Here is a 13,090-nt window from a genome sequence, read left to right as displayed (position 1 = left end):
ATTTGCTTAAGAGCTCTTGCAGAGTGGGGATCAGAGCTGGGTTCAACTGCTTGGGAGTGTGTACTGACAGGAGCAAAGCGAGTGCCCGCAGGTCCTACAGAAATCCAAGCAGGAACATTTCAAATTCTACAGCCAACATTCTGACCTAAACTGTTCACTACTTATGCAGGGCTCATTTCAGAAAGCCATTCTGGGTTTCCTGCCATTTTCACAAGAGTGCTCCATCCAGAGGGCCACTGTTCCTTTAACTCCCCAATCCAATCGGTGCCGGAGCACTGGTGAGGAGCACTACCAGATCAACCACAGGCAGGCGCTCCCATCCGCCGCCTCCTCCCATGTGACTGTGAAAACCTGCGGGAGGGTCAGCGATGACTCAGCTCCGACTCGATGGTCTATACCACCTCCACCACCATCTGCAGCTCTGACCTTGTGGGTAAGAAGCTGTGCTGGGACTCGTGGGCTAGACAGGCAAGTTACAGCCTCTGGAAAACCCACAGAAGGCCACTGGTTCATCCTGACTTGAGAGCAGGAGAGCGCGGGACAGTCCACAGAGCTGCTAACGCAAAGGCAGCACCTCTGGCGGTTCAAACCCCCCAGGAACTCCTCAGGCGGAGGGCAGCCTCCTGTGATGCCCAGGCCCTAAGAACCAGCGGAGCATCAGCTTGGAACCGGTTCTGCTTCCGCGGCAGTGAAGGAGTGAACACCATTATTTAATGAGCCACCTCTAAGTAAAAAAAGACTCAAAATAGCAATTCCTACAAATGGGAAAAAAGTCAATAATGGAACTAAGCCGACTACACAGGTATACTGAAAGGTTAGTGGTTTATGAGAAGCCTGGCTGTTTCGGTCTTGTCTAGAATCAGTCTCTCTGTGTGGACGTCACAAAGCCAGCCTCCCTCACTTAGCTGTGTCTGTCTCGCATCGAACCTCTGCTCATTCGGGAGGGAACTGATGAATGTTTTAGCAGACGTCTCCAGAGTGTTCCATCATTCTGTGGCATGACCATCAGTCTATGTAAGGCAACTGATTTCTTAGTTTAACTGACTTTATAATCAATGATAAACTATTATTTCACTTATAAGACATAGGAAGTAATAATAAAACTACACAAGTCATGCTTCACAAAATAAACCAAGTGGGAGATAAAGACTTTTCTTAGCAGCCCCACTGCCTTGAGTATTCAAGAATATTAGCTCCTGTCTTTAAAGGAACACACAGCTATGGTGCTATAAAGCACAGAAAATGTTAAAAACCTCAGGGTTTGTTTTTTTTTTGTTTTAATAAGTGGCTTTAAAAGTTTGAATATTAGGGGAGCTTTGATGGCCTAGTGGCAAGAAGCTGTACTGCAATCCCAAAGGTACATGGTTCAAATCCAGCAGATGCTCTGCCGGAGAAGGAAGGACAATTTCCTCCTGTACCAGTCAGATCTGATTTGACGGTACATGCACAAAAAATAAAAAAAAAAAAGTCTGAATATTAAAAAAAGCAAAAAATAGTTGCTTTAAAGGGACATTTTAAAGTATGTAACTATTCCCTAGCATACTTACCCCATTTAAAGAAGCACTTGCTTTGGAAATTTCAACTCGATTAGTGAAATCAGATTGTAGGTTCTGATACTGATTTATCAAGTTTGTAATGAGGGTACTGATCAAATTGGCACAGTTTGCTTCAGAAAATACTTGACCTTGAACCTGAAAGATTAAAAAACAAAAAAATAAAACCAACCACAAAACAACAAAAATCAGTATCATGAAAACATACATTCATTAACTAAAAAAACACTATGCATTTCCAAAGCGTTCCATACCTTTAGCAGAAAGTGTGTCATGAACGTGTAGACAATGTTGTTGTTCAGGAAAGTTCTCTCATCCATTAGGATGCACTTGATATATTCTGCGAAGACAGGATCTTCACACAGGAGCTTGATGCAGTTCTTTGACATAGCAGACTGCAGTGGGGAGAAGACACTGCTAGTGAGCAATGAAGGATGTGGAAACCTCATGGTACTTCTGACAATACATATCTGGTGTCCTTTTAAATCCTATTTGAAAGGCAACTTTTAACTCAATCTGCTAACATTCTAGTTAAAAGTAGCCGTCCTCAATACAGGTGAGTGTTAAAAAGCCCCACAAAAGTCTGAATAGCAAAACTGGAGACTTAGCAGAGGCTGGACAGACACAGCTAAAGGACCTGGAAGAGAACGCTACTGGGAGCTATCTGGAGACAACGTAGAGGGGATGAAATCACAGGAAACACAAATTTAAGAATGAAAATCTGGTTGTTCAAACAGAGTATAATCTTATGAATAATTTGGTGAATACCTCCTCACCCCCAACAAATATTAAGTAATAGCAAGTCTCCTTCCTTAATTCTCTTCTTCAAAGAGTCTGCGGCCCTAAGAGAACACTCTCGAGGGATGCCGGGAACACTCTGGAGGGAGCTGCACCTCAGTGAGTCTGGGGCTGGTTTTGTTCTATTTTTTAAATTAAAAAAAATGTTACTAAATATGGTTTTCCTGTTTTCAAATGGTAATGGTTCTTAAACACCTGTAGTGTGTTTTTAAGCAGATCTAGACACATTCTCTTAATTGTCCGTGACCTCCAGTGTAGAAAATGCATTCATGCAGCCCCTGGCTGCCCCTCACACAGGAAGGTGGCTTCTGCACGCCCAAGGCACTTGTGAAGCTGTAGGTGGTATGGCAAAATTTAAGAGCACTTGATGGTGAATATTGCGAGAAACAGCACAGCAAAGGGAATGGTGGTGTCCAGGGGGAAGAACCAGAGAGCACAGGCAGGTCCCAAACCAGCGCCGGTCCCGGCTCGTGGCCAAGTCTCAACAGGTGCATCCAATTCTTAGCCTTAGCTGAACTTCTGTGATGGAAATTTACAAACTTTCCCAAGAAACAATTCCTATCAATTCTGTTTCTTGACATTGACTGCAATTTTATTTAGCCTAACCTAAGCCTTTTCCATCAACTGAAGTGCACATGCAGTAAGTGGCTGAAGTTTTTAGGAAACGACTCAACATTACTAAGAGACAAGTTGGCTGTTCCCATTGTGGTGATCGTCTGTAATGGGCAGTGGCAGACGAGAAGCTAAAGCAATTACACACATGAGGAAACAGGAAAGAGCCTGGAGGTCGCGGCTGGCAAGCAGAGCACTTGCTGCTCCTGTTTATAAAGAGGCCGCTCAGGACGAAGCACCTAGTCCACAGCCGGACACCTAGTAAACCACTGGAGCGCGGTCAGGCCTTTCATGTCTGATCTCTCAATGAACAAAACCTGGGGTAGAAGTGGGCTTCTCCCGGCCCTCTGCACCCAGCAGCCTCCGGCACGAAGGGACAGTCTTTTCTGAGATTATCCTCATTAAGGGGACTCAGGAAGGCCTGAGTGGGACAATGACACACAGAAGCAGGATCCTCAAGGACCGACTGTGGCAGGGGCCTGTGAGGAGACGCATCATCTTCCAGCACCCGGACCTGGACCTGCCCCACCACCCACAGTGCCATCTAGAGATGCGAGAGTAAATTCTAATCAACTTCTCTGACACAGCATTTTTTATCACACGTCCACTGACCCCGGCAGGAAACTGTATACGAACTACTAAGTACCTGATATTCCCATTACTTCCCCAATTTTCAGTCAATTTGCCCATGATTCCTAAAATTAACGACCATCTCATCAAGCAAGATTAAAGCTTAATTAATTTAAAACCTTTACCTGCGTCTGGCACAGCTCAGTCCAAAGTTTGGGAAACAGTGCGAGATGAAGTGGCAAACCTTCATAGGCGACTAGGACACCTAATATTTGAAAAGAATCAGAATAGGTTATAATTTTAAAAAATCACAAAAGAAAAAAAAATTCATTGCAATGTTTTAACCAGTGGAATAATTCAGAAGGCAGCATCAACAGAACGGATTTCTCTTTTCTATGTTCTGTCCTCAAAAAGATCTAAGGCAATTTAAACCAATTCTAATTTAAGAATGACAATTTCACCTGGAGCAAAGTGTTACCACAAGTGGGAAATGTGCTTGGTTTAAGTCTCGCTCAGCGTTAACAGCTCTTTTTCAAGAACGCCTAGACTTGAGGGCCCAAAGAGGGCAAACCCAAACAGAAGATGTGGAGAATTAGAAAACCACCATGCGTCCTTCTCCACTTCACTGCTCTAAAGACGTGACCAAGTACTTTTACTGAGAAAGATACAAGAACACATGAGGCTAGCAGCTCCTACAAGCTTCTGGGTGAACTGCACCTCGTGGCTCTAAGCCTCATCTCTTCACGCTATTCCAGAGATTCCTTGCCCTGTCCGACTTCTTAAAGAATGCCATAATCCTAATCCCAATTAAATTTCCCATCCTTCCTTCTTCCCCGCAAAGCAAAGCATCATGAAGAATGAGAAACTAAGACAAGCCATCCTCCAGTTAGGAAAACAATCACCAGGAGTCTGCAAACTTTTCTACAAAGGACTGAACAGTAAATACTGGGCTTTGTGGCTATTTGATCCCTGCTGGGTATTCTGTTTTGCCAGCTTGAAGCTGGGGAGCTTGAGTGTGCGGTCTGCAGGGAGCTATGCAGCCGACCACCAGAGGGCTGACCTCCCTGAATGCACCAGCAGCCTGTGGGGGAACCTGGGCAGTCTCCTCCCACGCATCTAAGAGCCCCAGAAACCCAACAGAGGGCAGGCTATGAGCAGGGTCCAGCTCACATGCCAGGGCTTCTGAATGTGAAGGCAGTCAGATGAAGAAATAGCTAAATGGGTGTGGCTGTTTTAATAAACTATTTATGAACACTGACACAAAGTATCATTCTACTTTTATTTTTCTTGCTTTATTTCAGAAATGCAAAAATTATTCTTAGCGTGAGATTGACAGTTAATACAAAAGCAATACTAGGCAACACTCAGGCTGTAGTTTGTCATCCTGTGTTCTCCAAGTTTAATCTCAATGTGAAGACTCCATAAAACCAGAACAGGGCTGCTGGCAAACTAGGGGCCACACTGGGCCTCTTTTAAAGTGATCCTGTATGCTAAAGATAATTTTTATAGTTTTAAAGTTATAAAAACAAAGTGGAAGCAGCAGAGACAACCTCTGCCATGTAAAGCCATCCGATCCTTTACAGGGAAAATCTAATCAGTCTTTGAACTGCAGGCTACTTTGACCAAGCCTTCTAAGGGGACAAGACCTGATACTTTTTCCTCTAGTTTTTAACTCAATTATTTCCACAATAGGTTTTATTCCTACTCTCTACAGGTACCAAAAAAGCTAAACCACTTTAAACCAAAAAAGCCCTCAAGCCTTTTCTGATCCCAAATCCTTTTCTAGTACCACCCTGGAACACACATCCATCCGTGCAAGTGGAGAAGAAGCCACGCTGCTATATTCCTGGTTAGGGGTCTTCTCACTCCTTTCTCCCCACAGGATGAAGAGCTCTGGTGGCCAAGTATAAGGAGATGTGCAACCAACCCAAAGGTATGCGGCTCAAAACCACAGATGCACAGAAAGACTGGCAACCTCTTTCCCTGTGATTCACAGCCTCTGTAAACCCCTGGGAGGGTCAGCCATGAGCTGGTTCCCACTAAGACAGATGGTTTGTAACAACAGATAAAGAATGATGTTACTGCCATAACCCCAGATTTATGTGATCCTGAAGCCCACAATCTTTAAGAGTCAGTCTCCATACCTGTACTAGCATTTACTTTTTTCTTTAAATTCACTGAGAGAGGTTAATAGTATGTAAGACATACCGTAAAGCAACATAACACCTAGGATACACTGTTTACCTACTTCTGTAATATAGTATTGAGTAATAAAAGCTTCCCCCCGCCTCCCCTCTGGAAGGACCCCCCCTCACGACCACTGAGTCCCTCCCAGGAGGACGAATGCTCCTCCCCAGCATCTTCACGAGGGCTGAGGATCGGGGACCCTGGGTTTTGCCAGTTGGGTTACAGGCCTGCGCCTCATACTCGCCACACTTCCTCCCACGTCCTCTGTGGTGTCTGAGTACAAAGCCCCATGGGGTGTAATCTCCACAGTGCTTTCACACAAGTCCAACATTTGTCTCAAAAAGCAAATGTTTGTGGTGACACATCCTGGCTTTTGCTCCAGGGACATTCCCTCATTCTAGACTTCCATGCATCCTCAACAAGACGCACCACCTCTTCCACCCGAGGAAGGCTAAAAGAAATGGCTGCAAACCGAGCCTTTTCTTGTAACACTTTTATATCACAGAAGCTACTGGGGACAGTTGTTTTTTTAAAAGGAAAACTTACTTCTGTAGGTAAAATGGTAATGACTGCTATGAGAATCAAACAGTTCCAATGTGTATTTGGCCTAGTGGCAAGAAGCTGTACTGTAATCTCGAAGGCACGAGGTTCAAGGCAGTCTCCTCCTGTGTGATTAACTGCCTCTGAAACCCACTGGAGGGTCAGTTATGGGTCAGTTCCAATGTGACAGTACACAGCAACATTTACTATAGTTTCTGCAAGCAGAACTGAGGTGTGATTTAACTAGTTTTCCCACAAGGTATTGACCCCAGCTGAGCAACATCCAGAAGGAGAATGAGTTCTAGTCTCTGAACAGGCTCCCGAGCAATGCTCCACTCCAAGGCTGAGTCATGAAGACATCTCAGCCCACTCACACTAGGGACCCGAGTCTTAAGTCCCTTTCTCCTCTTTAACTTTGTCCCCTAAACAACCCCACAGAGGTTACTGGGGAAGAAGGAAAAACATTTCTTAGTCCCTCAGTCCCTTCATGGAATATTCAGCTTCCTGTCTGCACCCTTTTTTAGAAATTAACGAACGAATAACCAATCATGGAATTATAAACACGTCTCTTCCATGTGATTAAAAAACCTGTTAACTGTGACGCATGGAGACCTCACGTGTGCCAGAGGAGACCGGCAGGCCTTTCTGCATGGACACTACATTTTTGGGGGTTGTTTTAGGTGCTGCTGCCCTGCCCTGGACCACCCTCCCATTGGATGTGCTCAGAGGGCCTAGCCCGCTGTCAGTCTCTGTGCCAATCCACCTTGTTGAGGGTCTGCCTCTCTCCCTGATCCGTCACCTTTCCCACCATGATGTCTTTTTCTTATTCTTTAAGTAACACTGTTATGGAATGACCAGTCAGTAAGCAGCTAGGGATGTTCAATCTCGGCATCACTCGGGCTCCTGATGCCGTCAGTCCAGGCTCAGGGGGGAGGTCATTCGGCTTGTCAGGCTGATGAAAGCTGGGTTCCCGAGCCTGCGCTGAATACACCGCTGTCTAAAGCACGTACACTGTAGGAAGTGTTCTGGAAAAGAGCCTCTTCCCAGTCAGGACCAAGGGCCCTGACACCACCAAATGGCCAAAGCATGCATCAGCTGTGCCTTTCAGAACAGACTCCTTAACTGCTACTTTTATAGATTATACCAAAAGTTTATTCTTGGCTATTTTAGGCATATTATCATGTGTAACTTGCAAAATTCTATTTCTCTTTATTATCATTTATTAAGGGAGCTCCAATGGCCTACTGGTCAGAAGCTGTGCTATAATCCCAAAGGCAAGCGGTTTGAATCCACTAGCTGCTCCTCTGAAAACCCAGTGGTTGGTCAGCTTCTCTGTGACAACACATGACAGCATCACCGCTATTAATGCAGGAAAGAGATTTTCGGAAAACTATGTTAAATAATATTGACAGTGAGATTATTATTTGTAACTGAAAATGAAATCATCTAACTTAAAAATGAAACGTATGAATTTGTTAACTTGAGGATCCTATTATTAATTTTTCATGTGAAATAGAAAATCTGGGGGCGGCAGGGGGAAGGGACAGAGTCTGCAGTTTTCTATTTCTTTCAAAATGATAGAATGCATGATCATTATAAACGTAAACAGTGCAGATATAGGACCTAAAAAAAATTTCCATACTTCTATCCTTTACAGAATATAAACTTCTGATTATTCTTCCTGTGCATGTAGTAAGAGTGATTTCACTCCCTACTTACAAAAATGCGGCCAGATACTGCTCAGTTTTCCAACCTGACTTCGTGCATTTTAATATTAGTTCCTGTCGTCTTTGTCTCAAGTCTGTACAGCATAGATGAGGGGCAGTGCACGTGCCTCACCGCCTACTGACGGACAGTCAAGTACTTTATCAATTCTAACCATTACAACGGAAGTGAGAATAAGGATCCTATAAAGCAAACACTTTGAAAGGAAACTCGCCTAGGATGGGCACCTAGTTCCTGAATTCCTGGGACCAACTAAAAAAAAAATCCCTGTCACGTCCTTAACTCTCTAAAAAGCACACTGTGATGTACGGAGCGTAGGAGGCACTCGCCTCACGTCGTCCGTCCGGCTCTCATGCTCATCCATTTCCTACCAATCTCACCTTTGTCACAAGCCCCCACAGCCTTCAATTTATTTCTAGGCTGTTTTTCCATGTCTTTCTGTACGTAGTGTTAATCACTTTTGTTTAAGGAAAAAAAAGATGAACCAACTTAAAAATTTAAAAAAAAAACAAACACAAAAAAAGGGTGTGCCCTTATTTTTTTTTGGAAGATAAACTCTAAATACTGGATGAAGTGGAAGATATGGCTTAGAATGATAATGGATACTTTTCTGATGGAGTTTTAAAATGTGTGTGTAGCAATGTTGTTGTTGTTGTTATGTGCCATCGAGTCGTTTGCCACTCATAGCGACCCTCTGTACAAGAGCCCTAAACGCCATTCTATCCTGTGCCAACCTCGCTGTCTCAAACACATTCATTCCCACCACTCCAATCACAGAATCGATCCGTCTCATTGAGGGTCTTCCTCTCCTCCGCCGTCCCTCTCCAAGGACCAGTCCCTCCTTGCAACATGCCCAAAGTACGTCAGACGAAGCTTCAGAATCCTTGACTCCAGGGAACATTCACCCTCTCCAGGACAAACCTGTTTGTTCTCCATGGTATATTCAACACTCTTCTCCAGCACCACAACTCAAAGGCATCAATTCTCTTTCTATCATCCCTATTCACTGTCCAACTCTCCGATGCATAGCATGTAATTGTGTAGCAATATTGGGGAAAACCTCCAATGACCTCAAAAAACAAAAAACCAAACCACTGTACCTTCAGTATTTCAGAAAAAAGTAGCACCAGTCCTCCTCATACTTATTTTTCAGAATTCTGTTTGGCTGAATTCAGAGTGTGCTTTCAGATGGCCGTGGGCAGCTCGGCCCCTCCTCTCTGGATTCATTGTGCTTCAACCTCACCCCTGAGCACGCCAACCCCCACCCAGCTTACTATCTGTCTGTAAATCTATTCTCCCTGCAATTGTCACCTAATTTTTTATTCCATAGCGAATCTTAAAATCGGCTTGGTTACTCATTTAAAAATCACTCTAGAGTGTTTTCCTCTAAACTAGAAATTGCCATTTAAGACAAGCTTAGAGCCAATCTTATCTAATGTCACATTATTTGTAAGGTCCTTGGGCCACTGAACCTAAAGAGTCAAATGATTAGGGACACAACTAATTTTTGTTGGCATATATAATTTACTAAGAAAATCTAAAAGCTAGAACTCTTTAGAGGCAAGAATGGACATGTTTCATCTCATTCAATCTGGGCCTATTTTCAGGAGGAACTAGCCCTTAGAAAAAGCCATCATGCTGTGAAAGGCCGAGGGTCTTCAAGGAGACACTGACACAGCGACCTAACAATGGACTTCGTCTGAGAGCAATTGTGAGGATGGTACAGGTCAGGGGAAAGTCACATCTGTGGTTGCCACTGAGTCACAGCTGACCTGACAGTGCCCAACATTAACCTTCTACTCCCTTTAAAGCCATGAATATTGTTATCTTTGAGTTCTCAAGTCTCTTGCTAAGTCTTTCTCCTCAGAAACAGTCACTTCAGCCAGAGGCATCAACTTCAAACTCTGTAACATTTAGAGAGAACATGAATTTAGCACGGCTTTTAGGTCTTTATCCAACTTTACATCCAGATAATTTCTCATTTTTTCCCTGCTCAATCTGTGAAGTTTCAGTTTGAAACCTGGAGCTATACTGTTCAATTAAGTAACCACCAGTCACATCTGACTACTGAACTTTAATTTGGGTAAAAACAAAACAAAGCTTCCATGACTAAGGTGCCTCTGAGTCTCCAGAGACGCACGTGCGCGGGGGCACTGTCTGGCAGTCTCCCTCATCTTGGAAATGTCTGCAGTGATGCCGACCCAGAGGACTCACACTTTATGGTTTTAAGAGGGATGTGACTGATGAAATGTCAGCACCAAAGTTAATCCTACTCATGATGGCAGCAGAGTCCTTTTCTTCCATCCCTTCTTTCACCTCCAAGTTTAAGTTCCCAAAATTTGTATTGTTGAAGGAATACCACATCAACAGAGCAGAAAAGTCACGAGTGAGTCTAAGCTGTTTGAGCACCTAGAGGAGTTCACTTAACTTCTGACATGAACGATGTGAACAGTTTTTCACTAGATCAGTGTGTCTACCACGTCACTTCTCCATCTGGGAGCAAAGCTGTGTTACTTCGACTTCTGGATGTTTCCTCACACTTCATCACCAGGCTCTAAGTGCTTGCCAAGTGCCTCTATCCAGAGGTGTAGCCTTGCAATAGCCAAATTTGTCCGACTCTCACTCTCCCACACTCTGGCACTTCAGCTCATATCAAGGAAGGATATCAGGTAGGTAGAACTCATCCAATCTGACAGTGCATTAAACTCATCCACAAAAAAGGGCTTTTCTAAACAAGAATGAGCAACAGCTGCTACCTATTCCATCTTGAAGCTGAAGGTAGGTTCACATTTGCTCGACTGTTGAATGGAATAACAATCTTTACCTCAGAAAGAAGGGGCTGAGGCTGGGGAGGAGCACAGAGAGTAGACCTCAGAAGTTGGTAAAACTCTCAACCTTCCTGCTGTGATTCCAACACAAGGTGACCTCCGTTAGGTCCCTGAGGTTGTGAACCCTAAAGAAGGACACTGCTCAACTGTCTCCAGGGGCAGCTAACGATGCCAACTGCCCACGTGCACGTGTTTGTTAGTGGCTACTTTTGAAACATGCTTCTCACTTTACTTTGTTTCTTGACCTGGGTTGGGGTTGCCTGAGCATTCCACAACCCCAAACCACTATCCTGAGAGGAGCCTAGCTCTCCCTACTGAAGCCAAGGGAACAAATGCCTGGGAACCCGGGAGGGCCTGAGGCAGGGACAATCTGGCGGAGGAGCAAGATGTCTTGTGAAGACTTGTCAGTGAGAAAGAAGACATGTCAGTGAAGCAGGCCTCCAGGGACACAGGCAGGATCAAGAAAGGGTTTTTTCTCTACCAACATGATTCACAGATGATTTTCTGTTTCTCACATCTCTCCTCTATTGAGATTACCCTTCATCTCATTCAGTGCTCTATCAGACGCCTTACCTCCTGATGACTCAGACATGCACCTCAGCTTCACCTGCTAAGTCCACTCAGCCTGCTCTTGGTGTTTGCTGGCTCCATGATGTCATCTCCCCTCCTGACCAGGGGAGGGGGCAGTATGTCCAGCTGTACAGACATCCCCTCCCATCTCAACCAGGGCTGGTGGGGGAGGGGGTCCAACTGTACAGACATGCACTCCTCTCCTGACCAGGGCTCTGTGTGTGTGTTTCTAACTGTACAGGTGTCGCCGCCCCTCCAGACCAGGGCTGGGGGGGAGGTGTTCTTCCCTTCTTAAGGAGAGTGGTTGAAGCTGTTCTATTTCACTTGTAGTTTTGTTGAGCAGATGTTGGATTTGGGTTTCTGCCAATAGTGGCTGTCAGCCCGACTCCACCCTCCTTTACAGGCCAGCTGAAATGCTGGGCAGAAATAGGCAATGGAAACCAGTAATTTGGTGTTTTCATAATATTCCCTAGAATAATATTTTCAAATACTCACTTTACAAAAAAGGGAGGAAAAAAACATTGTCTTATTTTAAGAATGGCTAGGAGTTTGTACTAATTCAGTGGGATTTACTGGTCATCTTTTATACTTACTCAGCTTAACTAATGTTTCAGTAAATTTTTCACAGTTGATTGCAACTCGGCATAACAGATGAATGAACTGATGGTAAGAAAAGAAGTAGTCTAGCAGCACACGGTCATAAACGTCATCTTTGCCCTGAAGGGAAACATGATAAAATGGTTGCACTTAAATCGTAGAAGAAACTGAAGAGCATATTTGTGCGAATGTAATAAATTTAATTAAAAAGTTGATTAAAGATTTAAATTCTCTAAGACCCTACTACTGTTGGTAAGATCTTAATTGTCCTAAGTTTACTTTAGTGTGTAAATGCGGCCAATAAAGATTACCCATTATATTTAAATACAAGCAACATTTCTGTAAGAGTTGTAAACATGATAGTTCTGCTCTACAGACAGATTGAGAAGAATGAATTCAACCTGATTTTTTTTTAATGGTTACTTCTCAAGTACACTGAAGATCCAAAGATGGAGGGGCTGGTTAAGAGTGGGAGTCAAGTGTGGCAGAATGAAGATAAACTGGGAAAATTTAGGAATTCCTGAAGGCAGGACCAGGCCTGAATTATCGTGTGCCACTGTACCTTCTTCCTATCGACTTCAGATTAGCACAATTTTACAATCATCATTGGACACACCAAACTAATGATGATGAGGGAATCTGCAACTGCGAGATCAGACGTAAGCCCGAGGACCACTGACGACAGTAAGGGCAGCTGACACAGTCTGTCTCTGACTTTCCTTTCCAGGTACAGGAACATGACCCAGTCATAATCTAGCCTACTGACAAGTCCTAAGGCTTTCTAGCGGGGAACTCTTAAAGGTGGGGCGGTGGGAGTTACCACTTATGCTTATTGTTTATTTTGCATATATTCAAATCAACATTTCAGAGCTCTAAAACAAAAAAGTCCAAATGTCCAAGAATCGTTTTTAAGGTTCAAAAAGGTCACTTCATTTCTTATTTTCCTAACTGCCAGAGAGGAAATTTTAAACTACTTTGCACTATAGAAATATGGATTCCCTAGCATCCCAACATACCTTACTAGTTTCCACCATTGTGGGCAACAGGCACATATTGAGTTCAGGGCGCGGGGGCCGTACATTGCTTTTCCCTCCTATTAGCTTGATATTT

At 44.0% G+C, this 13,090-nt stretch overlaps 1 protein-coding gene across 1 annotated transcript in view; it reads right to left on the bottom strand.

Annotated features, from left to right (window-relative positions):
• The window catches only part of USP34 (ubiquitin specific peptidase 34), a 179,470-nt gene that overhangs the window by 1,818 nt on the left and 164,562 nt on the right, over positions 1 to 13,090 (bottom strand). The window contains exons 74-79 of the mRNA XM_006881033.1: positions 12,997 to 13,089; positions 11,977 to 12,100; positions 3,719 to 3,798; positions 1,808 to 1,948; positions 1,548 to 1,691; positions 7 to 94 (exon numbers count right to left, since the gene is read on the bottom strand). Coding sequence (XP_006881095.1) covers positions 7 to 94; positions 1,548 to 1,691; positions 1,808 to 1,948; positions 3,719 to 3,798; positions 11,977 to 12,100; positions 12,997 to 13,089 — 670 coding nt within the window. The remainder of the gene's footprint in view (positions 1 to 6; positions 95 to 1,547; positions 1,692 to 1,807; positions 1,949 to 3,718; positions 3,799 to 11,976; positions 12,101 to 12,996; position 13,090) is intronic.

This window comes from Elephantulus edwardii, unplaced genomic scaffold, assembly GCF_000299155.1.
Source record: "Elephantulus edwardii isolate Elephantulus edwardi_28Jun2011 unplaced genomic scaffold, EleEdw1.0 scaffold00011, whole genome shotgun sequence".
Lineage (NCBI taxonomy): Eukaryota > Metazoa > Chordata > Mammalia > Macroscelidea > Macroscelididae > Elephantulus > Elephantulus edwardii.
This window is presented reverse-complemented; position numbering and strand designations above follow the sequence as displayed.